This window comes from Sphaerodactylus townsendi, linkage group LG01 (assembly GCF_021028975.2).
Source record: "Sphaerodactylus townsendi isolate TG3544 linkage group LG01, MPM_Stown_v2.3, whole genome shotgun sequence".
NCBI lineage: Eukaryota > Metazoa > Chordata > Lepidosauria > Squamata > Sphaerodactylidae > Sphaerodactylus > Sphaerodactylus townsendi.
This window is the reverse complement of record NC_059425.1, coordinates 79,883,121-79,900,781: the sequence shown is the minus strand read 5'-3', so window position 1 is coordinate 79,900,781 and position 17,661 is coordinate 79,883,121. Positions and strand designations below refer to the sequence as shown.

The following is a 17,661-nucleotide window of genomic DNA, read 5'->3' as shown; positions in this document are numbered from 1 at the left end:
TCTCTTATTTCTTTGTATTTAAATATGATGGGTGCAAAATAATGTTTATTTACTCCTTTCATTCCATATCTGTATACCACTGCCACCAGGAATATAATTTCAAACCCTGTTTTATTTCCTCTTAAAGTAGTGTATTCAAGCTCTAAAGCAGTTTCAAAGGGCTATGTGGTCCTGAGAAAATTACTAGTATGGGGTTCCAGGTTAAATTTAACAAATTAAAACCTTATTTATATATATTATTTAGCTTAATGGTTTCAATAAATAATTTACAATAAATAAAACAATCTGAGGCAACAACTTCTGTTGAGGTGACTTTCACTTTGCATCAATCCACTCTCTCATTCCTTTGCATCTCTGAGACCATATTAGGATTTGACTCTATTTCTAGTCTCTCAGGCCCCCTTCCACACATGCAGAATAATGCACTTTCAATGCACTTTGCAGTTGGATTTTACTATGTAGAACAGCAAAATCCACTTGCAAACAATTGTGAAAGTGGATTGAAAGTGCATTATTCTGCATGTGCAGAAGGGGCCTTCTCACTATAAGTTTAGCACAGACAGCCTCTCTCTCTCTCTCTCCCTCCCCCCCCGCCCCCCAAGTTCATCACAGACTCTTCACAGTCACTCTCCACTGCCAACCAATCACCTTGCTCAATTATCCCAATTTCACCCCCACATCCTTCTACAACTTACTTCTCACTTTACAGAAACACACACACAACATTTAAAATCATCACACTTCATTTTGAAAGTATGTGTTGATGTAATCATAATGTGGCTGACTGAATATTAGAAATGCTTGTTCAAGTCTCTTTCCTAATCCACTTGGGTGCAGCTGATACAGATTGCTTGAAGGGAACAGCAGTTTCAGGTTGGCTCAGCAGTTTTTCAGGTAACACAAGGGCCAAATGATTTCATACTCACATAAATATCAAAAATCTTCTTCGTCTGAAGTACTTCCTGCCACAAAAACTGAGCTGTCTGGCTAAATAATCCCCCTTCCTCTTTGTCTGTTCTATTGCATGGACACATGACTTGCTGCCTATCCTTCCAGATTGTTTTGGCTTCTCTTTTATCTTGCCATCCTGATATCTAGCTAGATCAAACCACAGTCAACTAGAAGTTGGTTTTTTTTTTAAAAAAATAAACTAATGCTAGAAAGCCCCATCATAAGATCTTCTGTCTGACATAGATCAAGGATGGAACTGTTGTCTTAATAATGAAATAGTTTTAAAGTTCCGAAGCCTAGCAACTGCTCTGCTGCTTTCAGTTCTGAGTTAGCCTTCCTTCAGTGTAGATCAAGAAAGGGAGTCTAGTTAGCATGAGAATAATGATAAACTTTTTAGTAGCTGTGACTTTCTGGATTGTTTCTGATGCAGTTTATTCTCTCAGATATAGGATGAGCATTACCATTAAACATACATTAGACTCCAGTGTATATTCATGTATACATATTCTGGGTACAATAATGTAAATATAAATATATAGTATATACATGTATGAATCACAATCCAGGTAGCTTATGAACAGGTAATTGTGTTCACATTTCTTTTTGTAATAACCCCTATAGCATTGACAGGTAAAACTCAATTATCTAAGGGTTTATTAGTTAGCAACCTGCACCCTGCAATGAAAAGAGAGAATGAGAATGCTTACGTTTAATTGGCTGACAATGTGTTACACCCTGTGGAATACTACAGGTCACAGGAGAGAGAGAAGAAAGAAACACAGAACAGCAGCATTTTCTTGTTAATGCATATTCCTGCCATTAGGCTATGACCCAGGGCACCTTCATCCCTAAACCAGATTCCTGTGCACAGAATGCACGTTCATCACATAAGTTATTATGATAATTGCTCAAATTGTATAGTTGATCCCTTCCCAATCACAACTATTGTGAATGTTGAAGGGAAGATCTGCAATTCATTTCTACCTTAAATGACTGATATATTTATATATTTTATATGAACTGGCCAAAACTCACTTTAAACAAAGCTATTTTAAGATTCAAGTGGAGGATGCCCATTTACTTTGTTAGTATTTAGAATGGCGTATTTACATCTAGGCAGATTTTACGGCCTCTCAAAAAATTGCCTTTGTTTACTCCATTTATAGTCCAACTTTCTCACTGAGACTGAAGGTGTATTTCAAATAAAAGCAGTACAGTGAGACTAGTATAATCTGACCAAAAACCTAAATGTAATTCAACCAGTCTGAAGTAATTAGACTCACTTAGCAACATTAAAATAAATGGCACCTAAAATGGAATGAAATTTCACAGTTGGGGGGCAACCACAGGAAGTCAGGGGCATCTATAGCAGAGTATTTGAGGATCGTTATGTATTTATTTAATGGAATTTTATGCTTTGTTTATTTTGTAGATCATGAAAAGTATTAACTTTAACTCCTTGCCCCTATGCTTGTTAAGACCTGTCAGAAAACCAATTCTTGTTTTGTCTTTCTCATGCCTTCTTTTGGCAGTGTCTGGAGGCCGTAGCCGCTTGCACCTCATTGACTTGGGCAGTTGTGTTAAACCCCTCAGCAAAAATCGAGAAGGAGGTTCTGGACTCTGCCTTTCATTGTCAGCGCTGGGAAATGTTATTCTTGCCCTTGTCAATGGCAGCAAACACATCCCATACAAGTAAGTGGCTTCTGTTTATGAGTCTACAAGGGAAAATAACTGATCACCTTCAGTTCTTTTGAGAAGGAAAAGGCAAACCAGTGATGCTGGTGGAGTCTGCAATAATGGCTCAAAATATGTTTGCAATGGTCATGTGTATTGAGATTTGAATGTCATTTCTGTAATAAATTCTCACAATGTAAAATAAGACTTTGCACACATGCTGCTAGCATAAGTTTGTTTTTAGTTCTTGTCAGAGACAGTAATTGCAGTTTTTACAAAGCTAAGAAAATATCTCTGTAGAATTATCTGTAAAGCTTCAGAGAAGAGTAAGTAAACCCTGGGATTTTCCAGAACCTTGCAGTCCCTGAGTTTGTTTGACCAAATAATCAATCGTGTATGTAATTACTTTTAATCAGTGGCTTAGTGCCAACAGGGCGGGGGCGCCTCACCCCAGGTGCATGCCATTGGGGTCAAATGGGGGTGGAAAATTGCCCCCACCCTCTTCCCCCCATGACCCCCACACCCCTGCCACACCCCCACAACCCCACTTACCTTAGTTCCTCTCTCCTGCCCCTTAGTTCCTCTCTTGTCCCCCTTAATTCCATTCCTGCAGCCTGGTGGGAACTACACTTCCCAGGAGACCTTGCTCCTGGGAAGTGTAGTTCCTACCAGACTGCAGGAGAGAGGAACTAAGGGGCAGGAGAGAGGAACTAAGGTAAGTGGGGGCGCAGGGGGGAGGCTGCGGGGGTGTGCGTGCTATTTTGCCCCCCTACACCTCTGCTTTTAATGTATATATTTTTAGTTATTTCCAGTGGTGGGATTCAAATGATTTAACAACCGGTTCTGGTGGTGGGATTAAAATAATTTAACAACTGGTTGTTTACAAGCACCATTTTAACAACTGGTTCTGCCGAAGTGGTGCAAACTTTCTGAATCCCACCACTGGTTATTTCCCTTAGCATGTTTTCTTTCTCATGTTACCTACAGTGATCTCCCCGACCCACACCGATATAATTGCTCCCAAAAATCTCAGAGCAAGATCAAAAGTGAGCTTTTCCTCTCAATGGTAGCATTCTCCCCACAACCCCACCCCTTTAATGAAAATTCAGTTTGGATTTGAGCTAAGAGGACATTATTAGGCAAAATATCTCTAAGATGGGGCCTGATAGTCTAAGCAATAGAGCAGGTTAATTTTTGAACCTCATCTTTGCAAAGCTGGAACAGATTTATTCAGATTTGTAAAATAATCGGATTATTAGGCAGGACAGTTTTTATTAGCTTTCTGTTTCTTTTCAGGCCATTGGTGTGCCAGAAATGACAGATGTAGGTATGGTTAGGTTGATGGCAGCATAAAGTTTCTTTGAGCCAGTAACTTCTGTGGCTCATTTACAGAGCTGTATTTGTTTCATCTTCATTTGTTTCATCTTTGTTTCACAGTCCCTCATGTGAAGAAATATGAATTAGTTACAAATGCAACGAAAGAGAAAGGCAGGCATTCCCATGGCTAGAGTCAAGTGGAAGGAGTTTGTATGTGTAGAACAGTGGATGGTAAAAGGTTTATGTAGATCTGATTATGTGGTTGGCCAAAGACATATTGGTCCCCTAATGGAGAACATTATAGGATTTCATCTGCTGCTGCTGTTCAGTCCATATAAACCCATATCAAGAACAAGAAAAGGAAGAAGAGTTCGGATTTATATCCCCCCTTTCTCTCCTGTAGGAGACTCAAAGGGGCTTACAATCTCCTTGCCCTTCCCCCCTCACAACAAACACCCTGTGTGGTAGGTGGGGCTGAGAGAACTCTGAGAAGCTGTGACTAGCCCAAGGTCACCCAGCTGGAGTGTGTGGGAGTGTACAGGCTAATCTGAATTCCCCAGATAAGCCTCCACAGCTCAGGCAGCAGAGTGGAGAATCAAACCCGGTTCCTCCAGATTAGATATACGAGCTCTTAACCTCCTACGCTACTGCTGCTCCATGGACAATATACCCCACTAAACTTTCCCTTCTCAACCATCAGTATTCACATTAAGACTGTGAAGTTCTGCCATTCCAATGCATCTTTAATTACATTGCTGGTGCCACTGCAATGACTTCATGATGCCAGGATTTGCCTCCTGTCCCTATTATATTCTCTTGCTGCTATCAGGTGTCTATCAAAAGAGTTCATAATCCTTTGTCTAGTTCTGCTATTGATATTGAACTTCACCTCAGATGCACATTTTTTGGCAGAATGCATATGGAAGTGACTCTACAACTCTATGCTCTTAGGACAATGTCACCTGCACAACATCCACAAAGTACAGCTGCTTAATGTGTGCCATTTTCCTTTTTTGATCAATAATACCCAGGGTATAAAATAGCCCCAGAATAATTTCTCTTCTGATTGCATGCTTTCACTATTGTCTTTGTATTCATACCTGCAAGAAGACAGAGATAATGTGTCTGGGAAGGCGGAAATCTTGAAAGACACTGTATACTTTCCACTTTCAGTGGGTCTCAGCTAACCTTTTTAAGAGCCTGGGGATTATACTGAATCCAGCATTGCTGCAGCTTCAAAAAACCTGTTTTATTCCAACTCAACCAAGCTTGGAAGATGGCCCCCTACCTTGACTCAGCCAATCTGGCTACCTGGATCCATGCCACAGTAACATCAAGACTAGACTATTGTAGCACTGCAGTTTAGTTATCATCAGAAGCATCCATATTACTCCTATTTTGCAGTCTCTCAATTGCTGCCCGTCAGTTACCACGTTCCATTTAAAGGCATTGGTTATCATACACAAATCCTTTCATGGTCTTAGTCCCTCATATCTGGAGGACTGCGGCTTTGGCATGGCAGCTTTGCTCATTTGAGCAGTACCTTCTTCTTGTAGGAAAGATGCAGTGTGTCCTTCATCTCCTCTGTATAGTTCTTCAGTTTATTGTTCCCATCTTTTCATTACTTTGTGGAGTTTAGCTAATGTTTTTCCATGTTGATCTTTCAGCATGCCTAATGGGCTTTACAATTTCCTTTGATTTCTTGGATCTTGAGAACTTGCATCCAATTGCATCATTAAGAATAGTCCAATTGCATCATTAAGAATAACACTGTTTGTACTTGTCTTCATCTGTTCCCCAGTGGCTGATTGATTACCAACTGATCTAGAGACCCTGACTTTCATCACTATATCTTCTTTTGCTTTGGATAGTCTCATCTTAGGGTTTTCAATGTAGTAGTAATAAAATGTTATTGTATTTGGCCTAAGGCCCTCAAAATATAGGAAGGAAGGAAGGAAGGAAGGAAGGAAGGAAGGAAGGAAGGAAGGAAGGAAGGAAGGAAGGAAGGAAGGAAGACTTAACACTGAAGCATATATGTTAAAATACAATCTTTCATTAATAAAACATATTCAGCTACTCAGAGTAGATGCTTTCTTTATAGACTGGCTCTACTCTTCCTTGCTCCCCGTGCAAAGAGAGCTATTCTGTAGGACACATAAGAATCAGTATCGGACAGCAAATATATTGATTTATCCATATCTGAAGCAAGATTGCCTGGGATTGTTTTAAACATAAATTTGTTCCTGGGCTCTGCATGAAGTGGACAATCTAGAAAATAGTGAGAGATTTTTGACAACTGAATTCACATATATACAAAGACACTGAGATAACAGAATTCAAGGTAAGAAATTATCAGAAGTGTTTTACCATTACCTTATTCTCTGCAGTACTAACCAGGGTTAGCTGTAGTATCATTGCTGTTGTTTATGATACATCCTCTACCAGTGTCACCTTCCACTATTTCTGCCTCTCAGTAGCTATCCTTCAAGTATTCTTCCACTTCCATCACCACTGGAACTGTCTGTTCTCTTCTACTGATGTGGCCATTGATTTCTGAAGGGTGTAGATGTGTTTTAATCTGGTGTCTCAGCTGAGACTGTTCCTCCTCAAATGACTGCTAGAAGTTTATCCTCTTGACAGAGTCTAAACTCCTTACAATATTGCTCTCAGCTTCACTGACAGACACAAGTAGCTTGCCATCATTTCTCTTATTTAGTATAAAACAATGTCTGTCATGTGTTCAGATCTCAAAGTGCCACCTAACTAAAGCAGTCCTGTAGTACATTCTGAAAATCCAAAGTGCCTCTGTCTTTGTAAGCAATATTGTTTTTCTGTGCAGAGTCTTATAGTCACCATAAGCACCAGTTCCTGACCTCATAGACCAGGGCTTATAAAAAGGAAGATAAATAAAGAGGGTTTCTAAGTCCAAATTTTCAAGGAAGTATGGCCATGGCAGGGAATGTGGCACTTTTAGCCTGGTCCTTGGGTGTTCTGATACGATCGTCAGGAACACTTAGCTCACTGTGTTTGTGAGTGTGTATTTAGTGTATGTATTTTCCAAATAGTGGATAGTGATCGGTCAGGATGTGGCCTATCAGTTGAAAAGTCTAAAAATTAATCCCTATGAATATAAACTTCTATAGGACCCAGAATATATCTTAAGGGTTTATCAAGACCGTACAAAATTGAAGAGCAGTTCGAATTCAAAACCAACTTGAGCCTGTTCATTTGGTCCGCTTAAGGAGGAGGCCTCCATTCCTACAAGTTCTTATCATCCAGTGGATATCTTTAGGAAGAAGCAGACTCCAAAGTGTCCTACCCCATATGAATCCTATACTAAATGAAATATTGTCACAATTACCCCATAGGAACAAATGCCTTCTACTTAAGAGGACCAAATTAACAGGACACAAGAATAATGCAATGTGATTCTCTTAAACAATGGAATATTGCAATATGGTTTACATATTTAGGAGAAATTCTGTTTCATGTATGAACCCTAGTCAAGCCCACCACCTAGTTTCAAGAACAAAAGAAAAAGCTATGCAAAATGTTACCTGAATTGAAAATTAAGACATCATAGTAAAGCACAGTATACTCATGGACATTTAGCATCTGAACACATGTTCAAGTCCCTCAACTCTTTTCAAAGGAGAAAGGAGAAATACACACTGTGATATATGTTTCAGAGGTAAACATATTGGTACGAAATTTGATGTGGATGTTGTAGACACGGTTCTGCATTTCCTTTTCAAATCTGCTCTTGACCTCCATTTTGCAGGGAGCAAACCCATCTGCAGGCATGAATAAGCTCTATCAAACACTGTGCTTAACTTATTATCACTTTCATTCTTTGTCATCAAATGTGGATTGCATGTCTTTCAGGTACTATAAGTTCAATGAGGAATGTGGATTATATTTTGTTTTTGGAACTTCATACTGTTGTTTTCTTCCTCTTCCCTCTGTTTTTTCTTTGCCACCAGGCAACCTGTTGTTCCTTCCTCATTTTGGAAGGGGGCCATATTGCCTCTGGTTAATAGAAAATTATCTATCAAAATTATGTGCCCACCATCCCTCCCAACATCAACACCTGCAAACCTTTATATAGTTAATTATTAATGATGCATATTTGCCTAGTTACTTGTTTATTTGTTTGAGAAGGTGTTGTCAGTGCTTATCTGTTTTCAGTTTCTAAAGCTAGAACAACTAATAGTCAGTTCATTATCAACTGAGTTCATCGTATAAAAAAGGATATGTCTGTCTTGATGAAACTATGAAAACTATTATAAGCTGGAGCCATATGCCTGAAATCTGCGTGGCATCATGGCCTCCTACTTGATTTGGAGTGCATAAAATGTTTGTTTGTTTTTTGCTGTTGGAATGAATTATTTGTTTTACGGTTCAATCCAGATCCAGAGGTGGCTGAGAATGGCACTGCCACTATGCCACCTCCAGAGGGCTTTCAGGTGGTGAAGGGAGGCAGCTTAAAGAAAAAAAATTGTGATGCTTGAAAGCCCTCCATAGGGCTTAATGGAGTTATGCCACCTGAAAGCCCTGACTGCGGCATCCCTGGCTCTAAAGCTTGGGTGGAAGCTGACTAAAGTCGGCTGCACACAAGGGAATGCTTTCACTTGCTCCCATGGCAGCAGTCACTACTGGGTTTTGCTGTCGTGGAGCTGAGGGGCATCTGGCCACTGGCATTTTCTCTCTCTCTGCAGGTGGGAGTGCCCTTTGTGCTGACAGAGAGGGAAAACATGGCAGCGCAGCCCAGTGCTGCATCCACAGCCAACTGCCTCCCACCACCTGGATTTGGCTTTTTGAACATAAGAGTACAAATCTATACAGAATCATCTCAATCAAAATCCATTGATTTTGGTGGGTTTGGACTAGAGTAACTCTGCAGAGAACAATTCTTATTTTTTATTATAACCTGCTTTTTCTCCTGGATCAGGAACTCAAACCAGCTTTTTGCATTATTCCGCCCTCCTCCACTTAATCCCCACCACAACAACCCTGTGGGGGTAGGTTAGTTTGAGAGATTGTGATGGGCCAAGGTCAACCTGATAGGGTTTCATGGTCCAGTGAGAAATTCAAACCTAGTCGTCCCATGTCCTAGTCTAACGTTCTAACCACTAAACACCACACCAGCCCTCATTGTCAACTCTTGAGCTCAATCATCCTGAATTGCACCTTTGGGCTCCTAACTATATTATCATGTTCCCTGTATACATTGACCACTTTGGAAATTTATATAGGCCAGTTATTTTTTTTCTCATTTTAACAGAGCACAAGTTATGTGCAATAGCAGCAGTGTGAAACTAATGCACAGTTTAATCATAAGTGTGCAATTCCAGTTAATTTCAATGGGGCCCCCATGACTGAGCTACCTTGTGGATGTTGCTGCTGGCCTTAATATCAGCCTCTTCCAAATGATTTTGAAATTTGTGAATAATAATGTTAATAAAAACATTGTCCTTTATTATTCTTTGGATGATTACAGCTCTAGTCAATAATTAAGTATGAATTATTTACTTATCGTTTTCTGTTAAAATTGGTTCCCATGAGTATCTGCCAGTACAACGTTGAATCCAGTTCCTACAATGGAATATGCATCTGGTGAAAGTAAGATTGCCTAATAATCATTTTTCCCAACCAAATGGACCTTGAAATTTCCTTCTACTGCAGGCGCTTGATAACATCAGTTAAATATTTCCTTTGATGTCTATGAACTCCCTTGTGTTCGTTTGTGATCTGAAAGGAAGGCAAAATGAAGAAAAACTGGAGAAATACCATTATGCTAAGCCTGGTGTGAGTTCACTACAACAGCTGTTTTCCTTGGTAACATGTTTCAGTGTGTAGGAGAAAAGTAGCACCAAAAATGTCTTCCACTATCACGCTGGCAGACTCCTGCTGCATTGATTCACAGCTGTTATTCTATACTTCTTCTGGATTGCTGTAGACATGCAGGTGCCAGAACACTTGTTCATGTTTGTATCTCTCTCATGAAAAGAAGGGCAAAGCTTTCTCTCAATAAGCTGTTTACAGAATCTGTTTGCAAAAGAAACCTTCAGCCTGTTTAAATGGTCTGTCTCAAGGATTTAAATTGTATCACAGAACACACAGCTTGAGATATGATGCCCAATCTTGACTCCACTGAGGTGGCAGCAAGCCCGTAAAGCATCTTGTGTAAGGATGGATAGTCTTATAGAATCATATCTGGATGTGAATGGGCACTGGATTATATCCATTTATGGTGGCTTTACTGGATTACATTCAAATCAAGTGTAGAGCATATGGGCACTGCCCACAAAAAGGTTCTAATGCTGCACAAGCAATGGAGTAAGGGGATGGTCTAGAGCTTAATAATGCCCCAGTCTTTCTCAGCCAAACATAAACTCCTGGATGGATCCTTCCTATACACTCTTGGGTTTTATCTTCTAATACACTCTTGGGTTTTGTAGAGAACACCTTGGCTTAAGACAAAACAAACACAGATTACCATCATAAATAAGTATCATAAAGTTTTTGTTTCACAAAGGAGTGGTCCAACAAATTTATTTATTTATTTTATTAAATTTCTATACTGAACCACCATGTTTAGGCTCAAGGCTGTATACAACAAAACACATACATATATAACATCATAATAAATACAATAAAATTATAAATACTATAATACTATAAATTTAAATTTAAAACTCTGCATACTTCCTCTCAAACATGATGGTGACAGCATCCAATTTCAGCTGAACTCAGTTAATTTTAAAGAAGAGAGGGAGGATAGAGAAAAGTTACTATCTCATGAGGGGGTGGCAGGGGGAGGCCAAGGATGGTAACTGTTGCTGCCCCAAGCATATGCCTGGTAGAACAACTCTGTCTTGCAAGCCCTGTGGAACTGCCTTAAATCCCACAGGACACTGGTCTCATTAGACAAAGTGTTTCTCCAGGCTGAGACCAGGGCTGAAAAGGCCCTGGTCCTGGTTGAAGCACGCCGGACTTCCTTCAAGCCAGGGACGACAAGTAAGTTATCACTCAATGAATAGAGTGCCCATCAGGAGAGACATTCCCATATGTACATTGGTCCCAGACCATTTAGGGCCTTGTACATTAGTACTAAAACCTTGAACTTGATACGGTATTCTACCTGGAGCCAGTGTAGCTGGTGGAGCATAGGCTGAATTTGTGTCTGCCATGAGGTTTCAGTTAGAATCCTCTCTGCTGCACTCTGGACCACCTGGAGTTTCCTGAGCAGGCTCAAGGGTAGATGGAGTTGTTGTAATCCAGTATGGAGGTAACTGTTGCATATTTCACTGTGGCTAAGTCAGCTTGGGGCAGATAGGTTCCAGCTGTCTCACTTGTCGAAGAACGACATTGGTCTTACCTGTGAAGGGTAATTCTCCATTGAGCGATTGGGAACATCTGGGTTCTTGCTAATCCACCAATCAGGGAGGCAGGGATTTGAATAAATTTCCCAGAATCCCTCCGTGCCTTGTCCGACTCCTCCTCTAGCCAGTTCAGGTTTCTCCCATCAGTAGTTCCAGACGTGTCGACTTGTAAGAACAACATGTTCTCCCTTAAGAGGAAAAAACTCAGCTCCAGGGATAAAAAACAGTTAACTATAACTAGATGAACGTATATCAACAATCCCATCTTGATTCTGAAACAATCCAACAAGGGAGAAGAGTGGACGATCAATACGGAGTGACCATGTTAAAACTGGGAATTCAACTTATCTTGTAAACAATAAACTGAGGAGAGGATGTATGTTTTGAGATCTCCTGGGGGGGCAGATGTTCCCAATCGCTCAATGGAGAATTACCCTTCACAGGTAAGACCAATGTCGTTTCTCCATTGAGCGAGGGAACATCTGGGTGATCTCCCATAGCAGTGTCACTGTTGTCTAAAGGGTGGGATCAAAATCCTCTCCGATGATGTGCTGTAGCACTCTGCGGCCATAATCTGCGTCTGCCGCGCTAAAAACATTCAGTCTATAGTGTCTTACGAACGTAGAAAGGGAAGACCACGTTGCCGCTCTACAAATCTCTGTGACTGAAACGTTGTTATTGAAGGCAGCGTTCGCAGAAGCATTGCGAACTGAATGTGCAGTGATCCCTACAGGCACTGTTAATTTTTGTGTCTTGTACACTTCCCCTATACAGTCTCTAAGACATTTGCTGATGGTCTGTGAAGATAACTTTTGCCCTTTGTTATGGTTGGCAATGGAAATAAATAAAGACTCTGACCGTCTAAAGTCCTGAGTTCTAATAAGGAAAACCTTCAGCGACCTCCTAACGTCCAACTTATGCCAGTAAATCTCTTTGGGATGCTTTGGTGTTGGACAGAAGGTGGGTAGGAAAATTTCCTGTCTCCTGTGGAAGCTGGAATTGACTTTAGGTATGAATGTAGGATCAGGGCGTAAAACTACCTTATCCTTGTGAAAGATGCATAAAGTAGGCTTAACTGAAAGAGCAGCTAGCTCTGATACTCTTCTGGCCGATGTAATGGCCACGAGGAAGACTATTTTCATTCTAAGGTGTTTTAAGGAAATGTCCATTATGGGTTCAAAAGGAGGTGCTGTGAGGGCATGTAAAACAGTGTGTAGCCTCCATGTAGGGAAGTGGTGTTGTACCGGTTTTCCTTTCAAGGTTGCTCCCCTCAGAAATCTAACTATGTGTGGATGTATGGATGTGGGGTAAGACTCCAACCTAGGGACGACTGACGCTAAGGCTGCTACTTGCCTTCGAAGGGTGTTGGCTCTGAGGCCTGAGTCCAGGCCTTCCTGTAAAAAACCAAGGACATCTTTGACAGCAGGCGTGGTCGGAGGCACACTCTTCCTCCAGCACCATCTTACGAATGCCTTCCAAGAAGTGTTGTATATTCGTTTGGTAGAAGTCCTTCTGGACGCAAGGATGGTGTCCATGATTGCCTGACTGTAGCCTTGAGCCTCTAAAAGTCGCCGTTCAACCGCCAGGCGGTCAAGCTCAAACGTTCTGGTTCTGGGTGTACAATGGGCCCCTGTTGAAGCAGATCCCGTGGAAGAGGTAGGCGGATTGGTTTGCGTACTGACATCCTTAGAATATTTGCGAACCATGGCCTCCTCGGCCACCAGGGAGCCACAAGAATTACTTCTGCTCTCTCTTCCCTGACTTTCCTCAGTACTCGGGGTAACAATGGGAATGGAGGAAAAGGATATAGAATTCCTCTCGGCCAGGTGGACGACAAGGCATCCGTTGCTTCCGCTTTGGGATGGCTGAATCAGGACATGAACCTGGGCAACTGATTGTTGTGATTGGATGCAAATAAGTCCATCACTGGATGTCCTAAGGTGCGGGATATCATCAGGAAAATCTCTCTCTTCAGCTGCCACTCTCCCGGGTGAATATACTGCCTGCTCAGCCAATCCGCCTGTATGTTTAACGATCCCTTTATGTGTTCTGCACGTATGGACAATACGTGTGTCCTACCACTGGAAGATTAGGACCGCTTCCCTCTGGAGCATTCTCTGGATTTGGAACCGCCCTGTCTGTTTAGATATCGTTTTGGCGGCTACGCTTGTCTTCGTCCATAAGTACCAGGATGTGAGTTCGTTGCAACTGACGTTGGAAGTGCTGCAGGGCTAGTCGGATAGCTCTCAGTTCCAATACGTTGATGTGGAGTTGGGATTCCGCCTCGGACCATACCCCTTGGATGGGAACATTCTCCAACGTTGCGCCCCAACCGATCAGGCTCGCATCTGAGAAAATCTGCTTGGTCGAGCTGATCCAAAAGATTCTGCCCTGGTTGAGGTTGCATCCCTTGGTCCACCACAGTAAGCTGGACCTTACCGCTCTGGGTACCGTTACCTGTCTGTTGGATTTGTTGGTAATTAATTCCTGGAATGGACGGATGAATCTCTGTAACGGCCTGGCTCTGAACCTTCCCCATTGTATGGCCTCGGAGTATGCCACCAGTAGCCCCATCAGACTGGCCAGGGTCAGCACTGGGCATCTGTCTCTGGACAGTACTTGTCGAATCTTTTCCCGTAGAGTTCTCTGCTTCTCTGGTGGGACTAGAATTTTGCAGGATTTGGTGTCTATGAGGAAGCCAAGATGTTCTAGCCGCTGAGACGGTTGGAGGGAGCTCTTTTTCCGGTTGACTAAGAAACCGTGCTCCTCCAAGGTCTGGATAGTGAGACGACTGACCAGTATGGCCTGATGTTGTGAGTCTGACCTTATGAGAATGTCGTCTAGATAAGGATGTAATCTGATGCCCTTTTCCCTTAGTAGTACTATCAGGTTGACCAGGATCTTGGAGAACACACGGGGGGCGGTACACAGCCCAAAGGGGAGGGCTCTGAACTGAAAGTGCTCTTTCCCTATCCCGAATCGTAGAAACCTGCGATGCCCCTCGAAGATGGGAATATGCAGGTAGGCCTCTGAGAGATCTACTGAGGTCAGGAATTCCTTGGGGTGTAAGGAATCCGCGATGGACCTCAAGTTCTCCATCCTGAAATGTCTTAATTTTACGAACTGGTTGACATATTTTAGGTCTAGAATGGGTCGCCATTCTCCGTTTTTCTTGGGAACTGTGAATAGGATGGAGTATACTCCTTTTTCCCTTTGTTCCTGTGGAACGGGTTCCACAGCTTTGATCTGCAATAAGTGGGCAAAGGCTTGTGACTTCCTTTTTCTTTTGTCTGGGTTTAAGGGAAGAGGGGACAACAGGAATCGGCTGGGCGGCAGGGATGCAAACTCTATTACATAGCCTGAAGACACTATTTCTAGGGACCAGGAGTCTACTTGGGATGTTCTCCAAATGTTCTGGAACTGTAGAAGCCTGCCCCCCACCGCTTCGCTTATGGCGTCAAGCTTTGTTGTTACGTGTGTCCTGAAAGGGACGGTCAGTTCCCTGTTGTCTCCTAGGTGTGAAGCCCTTCTTATATTGTTGGCGACCCTGGTTCCAATAAGGACGTCTGAAATCTCTTTTGGATTGATTGAAATTCTGCTGAAAGGTTTGTCCCTGATAGGAACGAAAATTGGAGCCGGGATTTGTTTTCTTATCAAATCTACGAAAGGACTTAGGCAGCTGTTTTGGTTTTTCTTTTGGGTCTACTAAGAACTCATTAAGCTCTTCCCCAAACAACTTATGCCCCTGAAAAGCGCACTCTGATACTAGGGCCTTGGACTTCCAATCCGTTTGCCACGCCCTTAACCATAGGAGCCTGCGCGCAGCCACCGATGATGCCATAGCTCGGGCTGCAAAGGTCACTGAGTCCAGTGTTGCATCTGAAGCAAAACATACTGATCTTAACATTCTATTAACTCCTTCAATTGATCTAGTCTCACTTTCTGGTAACAGCTCTAAAACCTTCCTTGCCCAGGCAATAGATGCTCTACAGACAATGGATGCTGTGGCAGAGGCTCTAATGACCATGGCCATGGCTTCATGGGCCCTTCGGCATAGTTGGTCGGCCCGCCTGTCTTGCAGGTCCTTAATTTGTCCTCTACCATCCTTAGAGACTGCACCTGTAGATTGTAAGGCCGCCACGGGGCCATCTATGATAGGTACCTGCAAAATATCATTGGCATATGCTGGCAATGCATAAAGCTTGCGTAGAAAATTTGGACACCGCCTGTTTGCAGCTGGTTTGTCCCACTCATTAATGACCTGTGTTTCAAAATATTCAGGGAATGGAAACACCTTCTTTGAGTGTGCATCAGATGGAAAATACTTCCCATCTCCCTTATGTAAGGAAGTGGACTTTCTCTTAGATGTCCCCTCACTGCTCTTTGCTTCCCCTAGGTGTAATGCAGAAACTGCCTTAGACAACAGATATTGGTAGTCCTCAGCCTTGAAAAAACGGGATGACTGTTCAGTGACCTGAATCTCTTCCAGGTCCTCAATGTCAGATAAAACTTCCCCCTCCTCTTTGCTTAAAGAGTCTGCATCAGAGGAATCGTCTGCGCAGAGCGCTGGACTCAGCCTAGGTTTTTTAAGGGCTGCTTTGGTTTGCCAAGTAGGATTAGGTCTCTTATTTTCTCTAATTGCTTGGCGTGGAGGGGAAGCCCTGGAGCTATTAGGGGGACTGGATGGCTGGTACATCTGCTCTCTATAAAGGGCTAACATTTCCTCTTTCATGGAGGCTTTTTCTTGTTGAAAAGCCCCTTTAACATAACTGAAAATCTCATCCTTGAGATCTCTCAGTGAGAGCTTACCCTCCACTTGCGTTTCGCTCAAGGTTTGTTGATCCTCTGAGGGTGTTCTGGCAAGCTCTGCGCCCTGGCCTGGGACACTGAGGCACAGCGGGCTTCCCGGAGCGTTTTCTGCTCCGTCGCGCGTGGCGGCGGCCATTTTGCGCGCCTCTTCCTTCTGGCGCGAAACGGCGTCTTTTTTCCCGCCTGCCTTGAGGCGCGAACCTTCCTTCGTTGCGGCAGAGGAATGAGCCCTTTCAGGGCTGCTGCTCTCCTCCCCGGCTTGTTTGTCGGTTAGTCGGCGGCTGTTGGAGGTTCCGTCGCTCTCCTCCTCTGAGGAGAGCACAGTAGCGGCTTTGCGCGGCATCGCGCTTGCCTCCCTTCCCACTCGCTGCTTGCCTGCAAAGAGGAATTGCTGGGCAGAGCGAGGAAGAGCCGCCTCCGAGGCTTAGGCAATAGCTTAGCCTCAATTTGTATCAGTAAAGAACGAACAAGAAGAAAATAATAAAAGCTACCAGTGGCAGTTAAAGCCACTGCGACTGCTCTCCCTAAAGGCAGGGAACAAACTGGCTAGAGGAGGAGTCGGACAAGGCACGGAGGGATTCTGGGAAATTTATTCAAATCCCTGCCTCCCTGAGGATTAGCAAGAACCCAGATGTTCCCTTGCTCAATGGAGAATGATAAAATACCACGCAAGTAACATTATTCACCCAGGCCTCCATTGATAAGGCAGTATCCAGGTGTATGCCTAAGCTCTTGACTGACGATGCAGCAACAAGCTGTACCCCATCAAGGGATGGCAGCTGACATCCTTCCACCTGCCCATTTTGGCTCAGCCACAGGACCTCTGACTTTGCTGGATTTAATTTCAGCTGGCTCTCTTTCATCCATTTATGGCCTTCAGACAGTTGGCCAAAGTAGCTAAGGCAACACCCAGATGACCATCCATCATCAGATACAACTGGGTGTCATCAGTGTGCTCAGTGTACTGATGACAACCCAGTCCAAATCTCAGGATCAACCCAACAAGAGGGTGCATATAGATATTAAATAATAATTGTGAGATAATTGCCCCTTGTGGGACATCACACACCTGTTCATGACGGGTGGAGGCTCTTTCACCAACTGTAACCATGTGTCCTCAGTCATGGAGGAATGAGCACAGCAACTGCAAGACTTTCCCAGATATCCCCACACCAACAAGGCAGTTGGTCACAATGTTGTGATAAACCAAGTTGAACACTGCTGTGAGATTTAATAATACCAGCAATGCAAACCTACCTCACCCCAACTGGAGGTTGTCTGTGAGGGTGGCCAAAACTGTTTCTACCCCATGTCCTGCCCAGAAGCCAGACTGGAACGGTTCTGGATCAATGATTCCTCCAGATAAGTTGGGAGCTGCTCAGTGACCACTCCCTCGATCCCCATACGCAGGAAAGATAAATTGGACACTGGGCAGTAAACAGCTAGATTGGAAGAATCTAAGGATGATTTCTTTAAGAGCAGTCTCACTACAACCTCCTTTAAAGTACAGGGAAATTTTCCAGTA

The 17,661-nt window shown here is 43.0% G+C and overlaps 1 protein-coding gene across 4 annotated transcripts in view; it reads left to right on the top strand.

Moving 5' to 3' along the window:
- The window catches only part of KIF26B (kinesin family member 26B), a 399,021-nt gene that overhangs the window by 322,748 nt on the left and 58,612 nt on the right, over positions 1-17,661 (top strand). For all 4 annotated transcript variants that reach the window (XM_048484868.1, XM_048484858.1, XM_048484878.1 and 1 more), the window contains one exon: positions 2,484-2,643. In XM_048484868.1, coding sequence (XP_048340825.1) covers positions 2,484-2,643 — 160 coding nt within the window. The remainder of the gene's footprint in view (positions 1-2,483; positions 2,644-17,661) is intronic.